The sequence below is a fragment of the Pelophylax lessonae genome (assembly GCF_965119305.1).
Source record: "Pelophylax lessonae genome assembly, chromosome: 13".
Classification (NCBI taxonomy): domain Eukaryota; kingdom Metazoa; phylum Chordata; class Amphibia; order Anura; family Ranidae; genus Pelophylax; species Pelophylax lessonae.
Genome location: NC_138780.1, coordinates 150,552,232 through 150,571,454, shown reverse-complemented (window position 1 = coordinate 150,571,454; position 19,223 = coordinate 150,552,232). Strand labels below are relative to the sequence as shown.

At 41.7% G+C, this 19,223-nt stretch overlaps 1 protein-coding gene across 1 annotated transcript in view; it reads right to left on the bottom strand.

The window, feature by feature from the left end:
* Positions 1-263: 263 nt before the first annotated feature.
* Positions 264-19,223, bottom strand: part of MTHFD1 (methylenetetrahydrofolate dehydrogenase, cyclohydrolase and formyltetrahydrofolate synthetase 1) — a 177,475-nt gene continuing 158,515 nt past the window's right edge. Inside the window, exons 23-28 of the mRNA XM_082275758.1 lie at positions 18,502-18,602; positions 14,805-14,982; positions 11,850-11,957; positions 7,791-7,943; positions 5,232-5,346; positions 264-388 (exon numbers count right to left, since the gene is read on the bottom strand). Of these exons, the coding sequence (XP_082131884.1) occupies positions 5,257-5,346; positions 7,791-7,943; positions 11,850-11,957; positions 14,805-14,982; positions 18,502-18,602 (630 nt within the window). The 3' untranslated portion in view covers positions 264-388; positions 5,232-5,256. The remainder of the gene's footprint in view (positions 389-5,231; positions 5,347-7,790; positions 7,944-11,849; positions 11,958-14,804; positions 14,983-18,501; positions 18,603-19,223) is intronic.

Below are 19,223 nucleotides of genomic sequence, written 5' to 3'. Positions count from 1 at the left end.
GTTTGTCCCAGGCTCTGAGGATCTCCTACAGTTATTGACCATCTCCTACAGAACCTTCCACAAGGTTTGACCATCTCCTGTATGTCTGCAATTGTTCGCTGTAGCAATACATAAGCAGAAATAATAGGGTGGCCCCTTGGTGAGGTCAGGGGATGGATGTAAGACCCATTACATCTTGTAATGTAACCAGCACCACATATAGAAACAACCATAACCCAACACAATGTTTTTTGTAAAATATACATTTATTCTGCAGACAGACAGGTTTACAATGCCTGAGAGAAAAAACACTAAAAGACCTTTTGGAGAAAGTAACGTAAAAAGATTTCACAGCAGCATTTCATGGCAGCGTCCATGGCTTGAGAGCGGATCATCCAGGTTTAAAACACTGTAAGTAAGCAGAGACAAAATCAGAAATGACTTTATTCTGAAATTTCCAGCTATTGTATAAAAACAAGCATAATAGGACATTTTTATTTACAAAGTCAGTGGCACAAAGGTCAACAGAAGGACTAAAAGACAACAAGAGAAGGGCGCACCGACCTAGTGCATTACCGCTAAAAAGATTGATTAAAATGTTTAAAAAAGTGCATATTATACTCCCAAAACAATTGTAGGTAGCACACATATAAAAACATGATTAACACAAGATCTCCAACAGTAGCCAAAACACTGCACGGTGCTGGATAACATTCAGAGGTCTGCATGGATCTGCTACGGCTAGGCTGACGCGTTTCGAGGGCGAACCCTCTTCCTCAGAGCCAGAAAGGTGCTTTTTTTAAACATTTTAATAAATCTTTTTAGCGGTAATGCACTAGGTCGGTGCGCCCTTCTCTTGTTGTTGTCTTTTAGTGAGTTTTTGGATACCCTTGGTCCTGAGGGGGCAGCAAGACCACAAGCAATACCAACAAAGTCCATTGAACTTCCATATATACATTCCATTCCCTCATCATACACAACTCGAGTGCACAAAATAGGTTTTAAATTCAACAGAAGGACTAACCATACACACAGAAGGAAAGTTTTAAAACCAAATTTTAGGATCCAAGAAAAATGCAGACTCTGGTTTCTACCTACTCTTTGATCACCTTTTTTATACTCTTTGATCACCTTTTTTTTTTTTTGTAACTTTATCTAACCTGAAAAAATTGTTCCAAACCAGCAAGTTATGCGACCATCAACTCAAGCACCTTCACCCCTCCCTCTTCCTCTCTTCAGACAAGGCGGTGATTTGCAGGTTGTGTATGCAACATTGACGTCACTAATACTAACAAACATTCACACATCCAGGCTGGAGATGCAAAGTACACAATACAGAGACCCAGTAACAAATCAAAAAAGTTAGCACTACTGGGTGATTCCATGGTCACAGGTACACTGCTGCCTTTTTTGACCATTATTCATTTTCTATTTTGCATAACCTAATGTCCTGGAGTATACCCCTTGGAAGATATGCATACCCCAGTTTGGGAACCATTGGTCTAGAGCAGTGGTCCTCAACTCCGGTCCTCAGGGCCCACTAACAGGCCAGATTTTAAGTATTACCTTGGGGAGATGCAGACTACAGTACTGCAATCACTGAGAAGCAAATTATATTACCTGGGATGTATTTCAGTTATCTTGCAAATCTGGCCTGTTAGTGGGCCCTGTAGGCCAGGGTTGAGGACCACTGGTCTAGAGCACAGAGAAAAGGCTTGGTTAACACTGGGCCTCATTCAGCCCAGAAATTGCACGGCGACTATTAAACAGAACAGACTTCCACAGTACAAGGAAGACTTTTTCAGTGAAAGCAGCTATACTGTTATTAGCAAAGAATAAAGTAGAACTATAGCCAAAAATGCGTGCGCACCCCCATTCGCCACAGGAGAAGCTGATCAGCTAGTCTGGCAGCTGCAATTACTGCTGGGCACCTGTGATCGCTCCCTGTGGAGACACGGCAGACTAATGTTCTGTCAGTTATGAACACAGGGTTCCTGTGTTCCTCTTATTTAGAAACACAGGTCTCTGTTTTCATGCCGCAAGCCCACCCCCCCACAGTTAGAAAGCACCCCCCTAGGGACACATTTAACCCTTCCATTGCCCCTGGTGGTAACCCCTTCCCTGCCAGTGTCATTAGTACAGTAAAAGTGCATATTTTTTTAGCAGTGATTACTGTAGTAATGTCACTGGTCCCCCAAAAGTGTCAAAAATGTCAGTTAGGTGTCCAATCTTCCGGGGCAATGCCGCAGTCCCGCTAAAAATCGCTGACTGCTGCAATTACTAGTAAAAAAATAAAAATGACACAAATCTTTCCCTTAGTTTGTAGACGCGATAACTTTTGCAAAGATAAATCAATATACATTTATTGGGATTTTTTTAACCAAAAATATGTGGCAGAATACAAATTGGCCTAAAATTATGAAAAAAAATATATTTAATAACATTTTTTTTTATTGGGAATGGTATAAAGCAGAAAGTAAAAAATATTGCTTTTTTCAGAATTGTTGCTATGTTTATAGCACAAAAAATAAAAATAGGTGATCAAATACCACCAAAAGAAAGCTCTATTTGTGGGGAAAAAAAGGACATCAAGTTTTATTAGGGTACAGCGTTGCACACATATCTCAAAAATGGCCTGGTCATTAAGGGGGGTAAATCCGGTCCAGGAGTGGTTAACCTGTTTTTTCACCATCTGTTTCCCATTGTGGAGATTTCCCTTCACTTCCTGCCCCATAGACGAACAGGAAATACCTGCAAATTAAGGGAATTGCTTGGGGACCCCCAGCTCACCAGAACTAGTGTACCCATAGGAAGATTTCCCCTCTATTACTTTTCAGGGGACAAGCCAAAATTTGGAATTTTCTTTTACTTTCACTGTCAATGATAATGGTAAACACTAAACAGGACAAGTAGAGAGGGTGAATCTCCCTAATGGGGACACTGACAGCAATAAAAACTGACAAGCATTCTAAACCATCTCCCCTATATCCAAAAGGAAAAAAATCTTTTACATTTTTAGTCTTACTTTAAGTTGGCCATACATCAGTAGAATTTGGTTTATACATTTTCATTTAAAGAATAGTTATTCGATTTTCTAATAATTAGTGGGGTAAAATCTACATTTATTTTTGATTGTAGTGAAGAGAAAATTCAGGAGCAAGATGGAAAACTTTTCCCAAATTAATTTTAAACAAGTGAATGTGGTTTTTGTTCACAAAAAGTCTATTTATTCAAAAGTCTAATAAAAGCAAAAATAAACATTTTGTAGGTGTAGGGAAACTAGCAGGCAAATGCTTGTGAATGGGAAAATGTAAACCCTAACTGAATAAAATTTGAATGTGCTAAAATATAGTGTAATAAACAATCATCATATTTTCTTACAAATTAGATAAATAATTTGATTACATCTTATGATGCATATTAATGTTGCTGATATCCTGCAGTTCCTTCCTGTCTATGTGTCCTTCAGCGATGGCAGGGCATTTCTTAAAGTAAAACTAAAGACAAAACGTTTTTTTTTTTTTTTTCAATTTTGGATAGAGCATGGGAGGGTTATAACCCCTGGCAGATTTTTTTTACCATCTCTGTCCCATTGCAGAGATTTCCCTTCACTTCCTGTCCTATAGCCAAACAGGAAGTGAGAAAATCCCTGCAAATTAGGGGATTTCCTTGGGGACCCCCCAGGTCACCAGAACTAGTGTCCCCCCCACTGGAAGATCTCTTCTCTATTACTTTTCTGGGGGCAACCCAAAATTTGGGATTTTCTTTTACTTTCACTGATAATGGTAAACAGGACAGATAGAGAGGTAGAATCGACTTAACCGGTTGCCGACCGCCGCAAGTACATATACTGCGGCGGTCAGCCCCGGGCAGGCAAAGTGACGTACCGGTACGTCACTAGCCTGTCACTGGCTTGTGAGCCAATAGGCGCGCCCGCCCCGGCTCGTTCCCTAACAAGTCAGTGCGTGTGACCGGCGGACCCGATGTCCGCCGGTCACTCGCGATCGTTCGCCGGGAAGGGAGAAAGGCAGGTGGCTAATGTAAACAAGCCGCCTGTCATTCTCCCCTGTGTAAAAATGGAGATCAGACGGTTCTACTATGTAGGACCGTTGGTCTGTTTTTACACTAGTAGCCATGTCCCAACACAGTTAGAAACACGCCCCTAGGACACACTTAACCCCTCCCTCTTCAATACAGTTAACCCCTTCCCTGCCAGTGTCATTTTTACAGTAACAGTGCATATGTATAGCACTGATTACTGCAGTAATGTCACTGGTACCCCCAAAAGTGTCAAAAATGTCAGTCAAGGGTCTGATCTGTCCGCCGCAATGTCGCAGTCCCGCAAAAGAAAAAAAATCGCAGATCGCCATTACTCGTAAAAAAAAAAAAAAAAAACACCAAAAATAACAAATCTTTCCCTTTGTTAGTAAACGCAATAACTTTTGCGCAAACCAATCAAAATACGCTTTTTGTGATTTTTTTTACCAAACATATGTAGCATAAAACATTGGCCGAAAATGTTAAAAAATTTGGATTTTTACATTTTTTTTGGGAATTTCATATAAAAAAATGTGAAAAATATTGTTATTTTTGCAAAATTAACGCTCTTTTTTTGTTTATAGCACATGATCAAAAAAAAAAAAAAAAAAAAAAAATCGCACAGGTGATCAAATACCACCAAAAGAAAGCTCTGTTTGTGGGAAAAAAAGGACGTCAAATTCGTTTAGGTACAGCGTCGCACGACCGCGCAATTGTCCGTTAAAGTCACACAGTAAAAAAATCGCAAAAAACCCCTTGGTCAGGAAGGGGGTAAAATCTTCCGGGGCTTAAGTGGTTAATGGGGGGCACAATAAACAGACAAATAAAAACCTAGTGGATGTTATAATTCCTCCCAACTCTGTCTAAAACTAAAAAAATGTTTTGCTTTTAGTTATACAGCTGATAAAAGAAGCTGAATCTAGAACTGGACTGCAACTCAAGACTTAATTCACTGAGCTACAAAGCATGTGCTATTTGCCATAATTATTGTTATTTTTAACCATGGGACCATTATTTTCAGGATTTCCTAGGCTCTCATTGCCAAAAAATAGGGTTGTATTGACAAACAATTAATTTCTATAGCTTCTAAATGTAGCCTTCCTAAGTCCCAATGTTCCTCTAAGTACAGGTTTCCTTTAAGTGCTTCTGTAGCACTGTAGAAAATGATATACTGAACAGAAGGATAATAGGTGGGTACAGCACTTCAATCTCACCATTTAGTATCCCAGACTCGAGATTTCAGAACAATCCATTTACTTGCTCTGTGTCAGGATCCAGATCGATATCATAGAAGCACGGTCTAGTTGGGAGACCAGGCATTGTGCTCATCTACAAAACACGAGCAGAGGATAAGTGTCATTTATATGCATCAATAAAGACTTTGTGTGAATTCTCCATGTAATCAGCATGTTAAAGCTATAACAAAATCCGGTTATCACTCCTAGTAATGCTCCAGGTCCCCCCTTGTTCCTCTAGACCAGAGATTACCAAACTATGGCCCTGCAGCTGTTGCAGAACTATTCATCCCATGAGGCATTGAAAAACTCTGACATACACAGACATGACTAGGCATGATGGGAATTGTAGTTCCTGAACAACTGGAGGGCCGTAGTTGGGGAATACCTGCTCTAGAATGTCTACAAACACCTGCAAACAGAAATCTTTGAGACCCCGTTCACACTAAGGCGACCTGTGAGGCGACCGCCTCCCATAGGGAAGCTGCGGACCCGTTCTAATAGGAGCGACACAAGTCGCTCCGACTTAGAAAAAGGGTCCGGAGCTTCTTTGGGGCGACCAGGAGGCGACCGCCATAGACTTCAATGTTATGAAGTCCGTGGCGGCCGCTCCGAGGTCGCGGTGCGAAGTAGCTTCGCCCCTATGTGAACGGGGCCTTAACCTCCATAGGAGCAGACACGAGAACTGGCTGCACTACTGTATTTCTGTTGCTTCCAAAATAGCCATGACAATAGCAGCGTCCCTGATAACAACTGCTCTCATATAGGAGCTTATGAAAAATAATTGAGAACGTTCTTTTTTTTAAGTGCAGAACAAGGAGGAAAAAAAAATTCCAGCCACTGCACACCATACAAGCCCGGCGTGTGATAGCAGCCTTAGCCTAACTCCATCCAGGCCACGCCCCCAACATTTTTCACCCCACTCACAGGGCTTAGTCATGGCTTGCCACCTATCACACGCCAGGCTTGTATGGTGTGCAGTAGCCGAGATTTTTTTCTCCTTGTTCTGTGGAGAAGGCCCGGCTCGCAGTCTCCGCTATAATTCATCTCAAAGGTGTTCTATCAAGTTGCGGTCAGGACTCTGTGCAGGCCAGTCAAGTTCCTCCACCCCAAACTTGCTCATCCATGTCATTATGGACCTTACTTTGTGTATTGGACCAAATCATTTGGTGGAGGGGGATTATGATGTGGGATTGTTTTTCAGGGGTTGGGCTTGGCTCCTTTTTCCAGTAAAGGGAACTCTTAAGGCGTCAGCATACCAAGACATTTTGGACAATTTCATGCTCCCAACTTTGTGGGAACCGTTTGGGGATGGCCCCTCTCTGTTTCAACATGACTGCGCACCAGAGCAGAAAGCAAAGTCCATAAAGACATGGATGAACGAGTTTGGGGAGGAGGAACTTGACTGGCCCGCACAGAGTCCTGACCTCAACCAGATAAAACATCTTTAGGATGAATTAGAGTGGAGACTGCAAGCCAGGCCTTCTCATCCACATCAGTGCCTGACCTCACAAATGCACTTCTGGAAGAATGGTCAAAAATTCCCCATAGACACACTCCTAAACCTTGTAGACAGCCTTCCTAGAAGAGTTGAAGCTGTTATAGCTGCAAAGGGTGGGCCAACTCAATATTGAACCCTACAGACTAGGATGCCATTAAAGCAGAGTCCTGCCCCCTTTCCCCTTAAAAAAAAATGAAAAGTCAGCAGCTACAAATACTGTAGCTGCTGACTTTTAAATAGTAAAACGTACTTGTCCAGGGAGCCTGCGATGTCGGCACCCGAAGCCGATTTAGGTATTGGCTCTTGGGTGCCGCCACCTTCATCCAGAGAAAGGGAACACGGCAGTGAATCCTTCCGGCTTCACTGCTGGTCCCCTACTGCGCATGCACAAAGTGCGCTGTGCTTTGTAATTGGCCCATCGGCAGAGGAAAAAGGAAGAGGACGAACTTCAGAGGGACAGCACCGCGCCGATGTCTCCCGGAAGTGGGGAGGGGTACCTGTCAAAAACAGGTACCCGTTCCCCCCTCCCCCCTGAAGAGTGCCAAATGGGGCACCGGAGGGGGGGGGGGGGGGAAGCAGATCAGCGGAGTTCCACTTTTGATTGGAACTCCGCTTTAAAGTTCATGTGCGTGTAAAGGCAGGCATCCCAACATCCCAAAACTTTTGACAATATAGTGTATATACACACAGATACAGTATATTAATTAATATAATAATATTTTTAAATAGAATATATTTATATATAAATATTAATAATAAATATAATTAATATTACTATTAATATTATATAAGTTCGTCTGCCCTTGATTACCTATTGATTTCACCTGAAGTGACATTAATAAATGATGTCCCAGCAATTCATATAGAGATGTGTGGGAGATAATGTATGTCAAAGCTACACTGCCCTTATGACCAGCACATTCCACTAACAAGCATTCCTTTCGTTGCCATAGTGACCTATACCATGTACTTGTCCGGCCTTTCAAAGTAGCCCATCTTTTAAAGGTCATATTGACATATAAATAATAACCTCTTACCGTTCCAACTAATGGATACAGAAACCCAGCTCCAATGCTGGCTCTGATGTCACGGATGGGCAACACAAAGCCTTTTGGGGCACCTTTCAGCTCCGGGTTATGAGACAAGGAGAGATGCGTTTTGGCCATGCAGATTGGCAGGTTAGAAAAGCCCTTCAGATAAAAGTATAGAATACAAGGTTAATTAACACTTTATGCTACATCTCATCGTCAATCAGGTGTGTGTGCTTTTCTTTACCAATCGTTGTCACTCATCTTGCACCGGATAAGTCTGATTACAGCATAAAAGGACACTTGCACATTACAAGTCGAACCTAACCTCTCATTTCTGTCACTGGGGGGGTTGAGGTTTTTGGTAACTATGGTAGAAGAACCTACAGATTTCAGTTCTGTTCACACTTACAATAAATAGGAACACATGCGATATTGCACCGGTACCCACACCACCATAAAACAAGCTATGTTGTGTCAGGTGCTCTGCTATGCCATTTAATCTTAATAGACCCCCCAAAAGAACCAGTCATGGGTGCTAAATTGCAACACAACGCATTGTAACTTATTGGCATGTGCTTTAGTGTAATGCTATTAACCACTTTACCACTAGAGCATTTTGCTCTCTTACGTCTGGGCCACTTTTTGCGATTTGGCGCTGTGCGACTTTAACTGACAATTGAAATTTACGTCCTTTTTTTCCCACAAACAGAGCTTTCTTTTGGTGGTGTTTGATCACCTGTGCGATTTTTACTTTTTGCGCTATAAACAAAAAAAGAGCGTTTATTTTGAAAAAAATAACAATATTTTTAACATTTTTTTATATGAAATTCCCCCCAAAAAAGATGTAAAAAACAATTTTTTTAAAAATTTTTGGCCAATTTGTTTTCTGCTACCCATGTTTGGTAAAAAAAAAAAATCGCAATAAGCGTATTTTGATTGGTTTGCGCAAAAGTTATTGCGTTTACTAACTAAGGGAAAGATTTCTGTCATTTTTAGTGTTTTTTTTTTTTTAACGAGTAATGGCGGTGATCTGCGTTTTTTTTTGTGGGACTGCGACATTGCGGCGGACAGATCGGACCCTTGACTGACATTTTTGACACTTTTGGGGGTACCAGTGACATTACTGCAGTAATCAGTGCTATATATATGTACTGTTACTGTAAAAATGACACGCAGGGAAGGGGTTAATTTTATTGGAGAGGGAGGGGTTAATGTATGCCTGGTGCTTACTAACGTGTGGGGGGGGGGGTGACTGAGTGAGCCAGGGACAGATCGCAGGTTCAGCTATGCTGAATACTCCGATCTGTCACTCCCTGTCACTTAGGAGATCAGCCCGCTCTGTATACACAGGCGGGCGGATCTCCAAACTGGATTCCCCGACGATCGGGGCAGAGCAGCGGCGATCGCCGCCGCTCCTCCCCTGGCCTGACTCCCGCTGTGAATGAAAACAGCGGGAGCGCGCCTCCAGCGGCGTGCGAGAGCCGCCTACAGGGGGAGGAGTCTAGCGACGTAGGTCTACGTCGCTAGACGATAATGAGCCACTGTGCCGCAGTAGCAGCACAGTGGCTAGTGGTAAAGAGGTTAATAAAAAAAAAAAAAAAGGGAGGTGCTGCACGTGTTGACAGCTCGCTGGAATGATCATGCTGCCAGGGCTGTTGTTCGCGATCACAGGGCCCCTATACAGCCTACCTGACAGGGCCCTCCCCCCCCCCTCCCCCACCGAATATATAATTATATCATCATTAGCGGGCACAAACATAACTTACAAAAATGCCTGCTAATTCTAAGAGATAAAACTGTATTGAGTTGATAAACTGTGTGTAAATGAGGTCTTTGGAGGTCGTTCACATGGGGCCTGTACAGTGTGAACTAGATTTTTAATTTTTTTTTTGTGTGTGTGCAGGGAGCCTATGTTACGCTATGGAGATGCAGCAGTTGTATGAAAACTGCCATAGGTCCAAATTGGACAGGCGTGTGGATGCAGCTGTATAGCCCCCGAACACTGACAGTGTGCATTTGGGGCCACTCACCGGCACTTGCACACCTACCACATTAGGACCTGTGGCTGTGTTCATACAGCCACTGCATCCTCATTATTTATGAGGATGCTTTTTTATGATTGGTTTACAATTTTTAAAATTATTTTCTAAATTTTTTTTTTTAATTTTTAAAATAATTTTACATTTTCTATTTTTTTTTTTTACAATCCTGTTGGAAAATTTAGAAAAAATAAAATACTGAGCACTTGTGGAAGAATCCCCCACCACCATGCTACACCGGTAGCTACAGAGCATTAACTCTACTTGGTGCCTCTTGGAGATAGCATCAGAATCTGAACCCAAGGGAACCTGAAAATCAGAATGTTCAAATTATGGGTTTTTTTTGCTTAAACCAGTGCAAACTCTACAACTAAACATCCATGGCAGCTAAAAAGAATTGTGGGAACACTTTTAAAATAATTCATCACAGTAGGAGATTTTATTCAGGCACGGCACATAATTGTGTGCATGAGGGTACTGCAATACCTGGGCAAAGTGTACATCATTTTAGCTTGGTATTTTCCAACACTGAACTGATATATATATATATATATATATATATAGTGTATGTATATATGTCACTCCTGCGCATGAAGGTCATCACTGCTGCAGCACGCCGCTCTCAGCAATCACAGTATACTCAGTGTGCTGTGAATATAGAGATTTCTGTGCATGCCTCAACTGATGTCATCGGCCTAAGCCAATGACAGTATATACTAAGCAGCACAGATTTAGGTGCTTTTTAAGGTACCTACAAGTCAGGCTTATCATACATAAGTTTACTTGTAGGTCAAGGTTTGAAAGGAGAGCTAAATACTACTTTAAATTGTTTGCCAAGTACCCCTTGGTGAGTATTGTTTTATTTAACCGGTTGCCTACTGGGCACTTATACCCCCTTCCTGCCTCAGTTTTCAGAGCTGTCACACTTTGAATGACAATCGGGTGGTCATGCAATACTCATATAAATTTTTTTCACACAAATCAAGCTTTCTTTTGGTGGTATTTAATCACCACTTGGTTTTTTTATTTCTTGCTAAACAAAGCAAAAAATACACAAACGTTTTTCTTATTTCTGGTATAAAATTTTGCAAATAAGTAATTTTTCTCCTTCACTGATGTGCGCTGATGAGGAGGCACTGATGGGCACTAATAGGCAGCCCTGATGGGCAGTGATAGGCGGCACTAATTGGCGGTGCTGATGGGCACTAGCTGGCAGCGTGGATGGGCAGTGATTGGCAGCATTGCGGGGCTGCACTGATAATTACTGTAGATGTCCCCTGTCACACTTGCCGGTCACTGGCTCTTCTCTCCTCACACTGTGACAGCGCATGAGGAAAGGAATGCTGATAACCAGTAATTGTGTTTAGCTGTGATTGGACACAGTGAACACAGAGCATGGCGGATACACACCGCAGCGGGCACGGGTCTGGGAGGACATGAACAGAAGCCCTCCCAGAACTGGATGACAACGCTGTAGTAGTCATTTGGCTATAGCACGTTCGGCAAGTGGTTAACATACCCCAAAGTGTGAAATCATTGTCAGGGCCCTCTTTATCCTTGTACAATCCAAAAGCCAAAGTAATTTAAAGGGCAAGTAAACCCTAGCAAAAAACGTCATAGTTGCTACCTAAGTGGAGATGAAGACGGTAATATTGGCGCACAACAGGATTTAGGAGAGGAGTGCATTTCTGGAAGATCGGCGGGTATTTTTCTGTACTTGAAGGGTTTTTAAAGGGATAAAAAAAATAGGGAAATGCATGTGTATTGACGAGATGTACTGCATAATTCTATTCATCAGGTTAAAGGCTCAAAAATATTAAGTGCCAGTGGTAATTTAGAATGCTGGTGACCCAACTAGGATTTATAATATACATTCATAGTTTTAGGAACGTGTTCTTAAAAAAGATAGAACCCTTTAAACTGGTATTCTGATTTTAAACACAACAAAAGAAAGTGCTTCCTAAATCTTAAGAAGTACCCCAGGCGGCACAAGTATTAATGGTGGAGAAGCTGTGCTCTCTCTTACCTGTTTAGTGTATAAATCAGCCTTTTTCTGTGCCTCGGGGAGCAGTTCAATATCATCCGCACCATATATCTTCTGTGCAATTATCCTGATCTTATCAGCAATAGGAAGCTAGGAAGAAAAACACATTAATGTGACTCAACGCTGTCTGCTTCCCATTTAAAAGAAAGGATAGAAAATTGGTAGTGGGAACATAGTATTAGTTATTGCTGCAGTGTTTTTATTAAAGGATAAGTGTATTTTTTAAAGACTAATCCCTTTTTTTTTTTTTTCCAATATACCTAAACTACCATTTAGGTTTGTGTTCTTTGCTGTGCCTGACACTCAATCTTCACCAGAACACCTTGGTACAGTGATGATCTTGTCTTTTATTCACATAAAGCAACAGGCATCACAGACTGACATTTTTGGGATCTTGCAGGATCTACTATTAAAAGTAAACTGATCTTGCAAGGTCCTGAAAGCTGGCCTGTAGTGCCTGTTGCTTTAAGTGAATAAAGGACAAGATTATCACTATAACAAGGTGTCAGCTGTTGAAGATCATCATTTTCCTATGACTGCATGGTGGTGCCATCCATCAATTCATTATAGCACCCACACACCTTACACCAACCACGAGTGAGATTTTAAGGAGCGCGACGGATACAATACACCTTCCATAATTGAAGCCCAGCCTGGGTTACAACCATGGCTTTTTCCAGATATACAGTGGAGAAAATATAGCCATGAAGGGATAGGAAGTGTGTTATTCACAGGATCACAAGGAAAAAATAGCCTGAAAAAACTAATGCAGCCACCAAATCTAAGGCTTGCAAGTTGCAATATATTACATTTTTGTTCTTGGATTTAGATATGCTTTAACAGTATTTGAGATATGATATCAGCCAAACAGGGAGTACTCTGCTTTTAATGCATTGTGAGACGGAGCAGTAAAGCACAGCCACTGTATAGCACTGCAAAGCAGGAAGCAGAGCCTGCATATGTAATATGCAAAAATGCCAGTCCCCATGTAAATATACATTGCTCAAAAAAATGTATAGGAACACTATGCTCAGAGTATAGCATTAAGTCAATTAAACTCCTGGGATATTGATCTGGTCAGTTAGATAGCAGAGGGGGTTATTAATCAGTTTCAACTGCTTTGGTGTTAATGAAATGAACAACAGGTGCACTAGATTGGCAACAATGAGAAAACCTTCAAAACAGGAATGGTTTTACGGATGGAGGCCACTGATATTTTTTCCCTACTCCTCTTTTCTGACTGTTTTTCACTAGTTTTGCATTTGGCTAGTTTCAGTGTCACTACTGGTAGCATGAGGCAATACATGGACCCCATGAGGTTGCACAGGCAGTCCAACTCCTCCAGGATGGCACATGAATACGTGCCATTGCCAGAAGGTTTGTTGTCTTCCAGCCCAGTCGCAAGAGCATGGAGCAGATTCCAGGAGACAGGCAGTTACTCTAGAAGAGCTAGACAGAGCCAAAGAAGATCCTTAACCGCTCAGCAGGACCGGTATCTGCTCCTTTGTGCAGGGAGGAACCAGATGAGCACTGCCAGAGCCCTACAAATTTACCTCCAGCAGGTCACTGGTGTGGATGTCTGACCAATCAATCAGAAACAGACTTCATGAGGGTGGCCTGAGGGCCCAGCATCCTCTGGTGGGACCTGTGCTCACTGCCTTGCACTGTGGAGCTCGATTGGCATTTGCCATTGAACATCAGGTCCACCACTGGCGCCCTGTGCTTTTCACAGATGAGAGCAGGTTCACCCTGAGCAAATGTGACAGATGTGAAAGAGTGTGGAGAAGCCGTGGAGAATGTTATTCTGACTGTAACATCATTCAACATGACTGGTTTGGTGGTGGGTCAATGATGGTCTGGGGAGGCATATCCATAGAGGAACACACAGACCTCTATAGGCTAGACAATGGCACCCTGACTGCCAATAGGTATCAGGATGAAATCCTTGGACCCACTGGCAGACCCTACACTGGTGCAGTGGGTTCTGAGTTTCTCCTGGTGCATGACAATGCCCGACCGTATGTGGCGAGAGTATGCAGCCAGTTCCTGGATGATGAAGGAATTGATACCATTGAAAAGACCCCACACTCGCCTGACCTAAATCCAATTGAACACCTATGGGACATTATGTTTCGGTCCATCTGGTGCTGCCAGGTTGCACCTTAGTCTGTTCAGAAGCTCAGTGATGCCCTGGTTCAGATCTGGGAGGAAATACCCCAGGACACCATCCATCCTTCGTCTCATTAGGAGCATGCCCCGATGTTGTCAGCGATGCATACAAGCACTTTTCGGGGTGTCTTTAAATTCAGCCCTCTGTAGGTTGACCATTTTCATTTCCATCAAACAATGTGGCATCTTTTTATACCCTACACATTACCCAGTCCATACCAGTATAGTTATCCAGCATGATATGTTTCCCTATTCAGATCTGATGCGTTTTCCAAGTGTTCCTCTAATTTTTTTAAAAGTGTATTATAGATTTGATAGAAATTTTTTTTTCAAGCATTATTTCTGATTGGTCATTGATGTCGCAGAGCATTGCTCTGATCTGTCATGAAGCGCTGCACAAAAAAAAGTGGGGATTTCAAATCCCTATATCAGCTGCGTGAGTACTGACAGCAAAGCATCTACAAAAGGTAAGTATAGCAATGGCACGGGGTGGTGGGGAGGGAGTTCGGTGTTAGCTCACCTTTACATTTTTTTCTGTCATTTTAACGCTTTCTTCGGAATGAGAAGGGGTTATGCCTCTTCTGTATTTTCTATATATTATAAAATAAATGAACACTCCAAGAAAGTACATTCACTTCCCCATGCTGGAAATAAAGAAAATGAGTCTCACTGAGCCTCAGAAATATTAAACAACTGGAATGTTTTAGGTGGAATTCCACCTGCCGTCACAGGCAGACACAGAGACAATGGACAGCAGTTGATCCTTACCTCCAAATCATAAAGAACTTTAAACTGGCTGGGTGAAACAGATGCGGTCTGTACAGCCTTGGCCAGCTGTACTGCACCCTTGCCACCTTCTGCCCAGTGGGTGCATTTCACAGCATCGAACGCTCCAGCTTCCTTGGCAAGACGACAAAGCAGTTCCAGCTCAGCTGCTGTGTCTGTTCTGTGGGTAATTATAAGACAAATGCTATAAATAATACAAGAAAATTATACACTGCATACAGTTAGAAATTTTCTGTTCTGGAAAACAGAATGAGGTGGGGAGAGGGAGGTCAGGTCCAAACAGATGTACAAAGAAAGCCAGCTATTAAGAATGGACCAAAAATACTGCATAAGAACCGGACCTTCTCCCCACCTCATTCTGTTTGGCTATCATTCATAGATGGGGTAAGGCAAGCTTTAGTGTTTTTGTCTCTTTTGTTTATGAGTCATCAGCGTCATCATTTCACTATGGGTTCTTTTTTTCCTATGTACCCCCATGACTTCACCCAAATATAATCATTCAGAATTGGATGTATTTTTTTTCTCTCTTTTCCGTTATTCTCTCTCCACCCTTCCAATGTCCCACATGAATTACATTTGTTTTGTTTATACAACTGATTAGTTTGAAGGTGATATATATATATATATATATATATATATATCCCCTATTTGCTTCTTTTTGCTGGCACAAATCCTGATGAAGCAGTATTAGCGAAACACGTTGATCCTCTACGTCTGCCTTTTGTTACATCTGGACAGAAGCAAACCATATGTTTTATATTGTAACATCTCTAAACTGTCCAATGATATATTATTAATGGCTCCTCATATGATGTTTTTAGAGGTTTCCATGTTTTTATTGATTTTTGTAATAAAGATGTCGATTTTTTAGCAGTTGTTTTTGTCTCTGGTTTTAAATTTAAAGTAGCATTTAAAGTACCTATTATTTAAATTACATTTAAAAGTACCTATTAATCTCTATTTTGCTTCCATGTATTTATTATAGGGGATGGTGCCTATATAAGGTTATTCTATTTCTTCCACATCAGTAACTCAAGTAAGAGAGAGAAAAGGAAAAAATGAGAGAAGAAGAGGAAGGTAGGGTATTCGCCTCAACCTTCAGTCTAAAGCCATACATGGATCAGAATTCAGTGGTTCTGCAGGGCCCGGCCAAATTTCAATCCATGTATAGGTAGGCAGGTTGTACACAAGTAAATCTATCTATCGACTTGTGTACAGCCAGCCTGTCGGGTTTTTTCCAAATAATCAAAAGGCTCCCAGCTGTCAGAATACAATACGAGTGGGAGGGATTGATCTAGTCATTGATTGTTTGATGGCCGTCAGGACGTGTCATTGATTTAAATTGACATTTAGTAATTCTGTCTCACTGCAGATTGAGTAAGGCTTTGGCAGGACATCCTGGGAGGGAAGTCTGACTGTACTATGAGTAAGGCTTTGGCAGGACATCCCAGGAGGTAAGTACCCAGTTACAGGGCCAGCATAATATATACTAAAGTTCACAGCTGTTTCCTAATCAGGCATTTTCACCATTTGTGAAGGTATGTCCCTGGGTCTGAGAATCCTCAAAAGCAAGCTCTTGTGAGCTCCTGAAATGTATCCACACTGTTTCATTTTTTTTTTTTTTACTTTATTAAAATGCCATAAGTGACGTTTCATGAAGTTCTTTTTACCACAGTGGTGTTGGAATCCGGTAAGTTGCATTGCAATCCGCTGTACTGAAGAAAAGTACTGCATGCACACCATGGCAATGCAGTGATATGTACTGATACCATAGAAAACAAGGCAAACTGTCTTGTCTTTGTGTTGGAACTGCACTGGGGAAGGTTGCCCAATGCAAAAGGTGTGAATAGGCCCTAACTTACTTATGCTCTCCATCCTCCTGTGTCTCAGTGGACCTAAAGCTAGCCTAATTATTTACCAGCTAGAATAATAAACTACCTGCCTATTGCAGCTTCAGCAACAGAAGCTCAGAACTGCAGCATGCAACAGACCTAAAACTATCACTATTAAACTTTTTAATCCTTTGCTGACCAGGGGTCAGTGAAACCTAGTTGCCCAGACCAAAATGAGCAGGGGCGGTATGCGTCAGTTATTTCACCTCTAACAGGCTCACTTCTATATTTTTTATTACATTTCTCTTTTAAGGACATAAGGCTTTTATTTGATACACTGGTTTAATGAATACCCTGCTAATTTTATTTATTATTCCATTGAACTAATGACATTTAAAAAGTCAGTATTTTCAGAATTTCTCTCTTTTTTTTTTTTTTTTAGCTCCTGCAACATCAAAGTGCAATGAAGATAAATCTGCAGGATTACTAAGATTTTTTGTGCCACAGTACAGGGTCACTTTAATTGCAGTTATTTAAAAAGGTAATTTCTCTATACAGTAAGCCAACCCTACAAAGAATGAAAAGAAAGGGGGTACTGTATTAGCCCCCATTTCTTTATGGGATGGCGGTAGGGGGCTATTAGACAATAGGAGTTTAGTTAGTTAGTCTATCAGTTACATTTTTTCTGTCAGCTGTTGAACTTTTGACCCGGGTCAGGCTGTTTTGAGCTTCCCGCCTAAATCTGCGGGTATCCAGGCAGTTTCTGTATGAAGCTGCGGCTTTCCTGCTCTTTAAACAGCTGTTTCTAGGCAGTTTTGCGCGTGGAGCTCCGCTCCCGCTCAAATATCCCACTCTTTTCCTAGAAAACTAGCCCTAACTGGTTCTGTAGGGGCTATTTAAGTAGTGGCCGCGGGGCTCCGGGTCACTTCACCTCAAGGACTTTGTCTACTGCGTTCCCCCACCCTTCCATCCCCTTTTCTTTGGTTGTCGCGGCCAGTTATTAGTTATTGGCTCATACTGTCGCCTTAGCATTGGTGCTTTGGTGGACGCAATGTCAGCTGAATTGTTTTTATTTAAGTATCAGATGGATAATGGTTCTGAAAGTTTACGTTATATTTGTCAACCTGAGCCATATGGCCCGTACACACGATCCGAAAATCGGACGAAAATTAACGCTTGTGAAAGGATCGGACGATAATCGGATCGTTAGTACACAGCTTACGAGAGGCGATCACGACAGTTCACCCGATATTATCCAGTCGTGCAAGCATAAAAATTTTGATCGTATTATAACACATCGTACGATAATCGTATTATCAGTATGTTGTTCGTCCGAAATAAATGGTGAGCAGTAGACAGCGCATGAGCAGTAGACAGCGCATGAGCAGTAGACATCATTTTCCCCTCACACGCTACAGCGTGGTTACGCATAGCGGAAGCTAAGAATTATCGTCCGAGAAAATTCGTATCATGAGTAACCTCTCCCTTTAAGCGAATATTATTGAGAGCTGCTAGAATACGAAAAATAACGGATGGAACGTCGCCCGATTTTCGGATCGTGTGTACTGGGCAATAGTGGCTAGGTTGTGTTTTATGTTAATTGGAAGATGTAAATGTAAATAAAGTCTGAAGTATTTATTTATGTATGTATATTAAGCCAATAATTAAAGCAGCCGCGGCCTTTTATGTCCAAGCAAATATCGTGTGGTCTTTTATTTATTATTTAATAGGTTTAGTATAAGGGTACATGTTATTTAGATCTTAGTAATCACATCCTGCCTGCCATTCCCATAATTCCGGAGCACTGGCATGTACATTGAAAAGGATGAAGAGACAAGCCTTCTTACTTGAAAACATTGACTGCAACCACCACAGGGACACCAAACATGACAGCGTTCTGGATTTGCTTAGTTAGGTTACTGCATCCCTTCTCCAGCAGCTCCAAATTCTGCAGATAGAAATGTGACAATAATGTATATTACAAGCCTTCTCGGTGGATATTTCATAAAACACAAATATTCTGCTGTGTAGCACACTTTACACAAAGAAAGACTGTCAAAGAGGAATGACCATAAGCACCACGCAGAAGCAAAAACGTTAAAAGGACATGAACCATCCTAAAAAAGAGAACCAGTCTCCAATGGGCTTTTGTAAATGGAAATACTCAGTAAGCCTACATTCACACCTGAGCAGAGAGCGAACAAAGTACTCCTGGTGATTTTGAAGAGTTTTTTCAAGCGTTTTACAAGCGATTCTGCACGCATATACAAATCAGTAGTTTGTTTCCTGGGCTGGGCAAGGGAGAGAGAGCAGTTCTATAGGAGAGGAGTTCTTCAGATGCGAAAGTGTGTGTACTGCGTGTTTACAGTCACTCTTATCAGGGTCTGGCCCAAGAAAAGTCTGAATATGCTAAAAAAAAAAAAAAAAGGAAAGGCTTATGGGTTTATTTTTAGCTTAGGGCACAGTAGGGCAGCTAATCGTAGAAGTGTAAACAGGGACAGTTAGTAAGAATGGGATTCTGCGTAGTCAGGCATAATAAGGCATTGTCAGGTGTAAGGAAACAACAAGC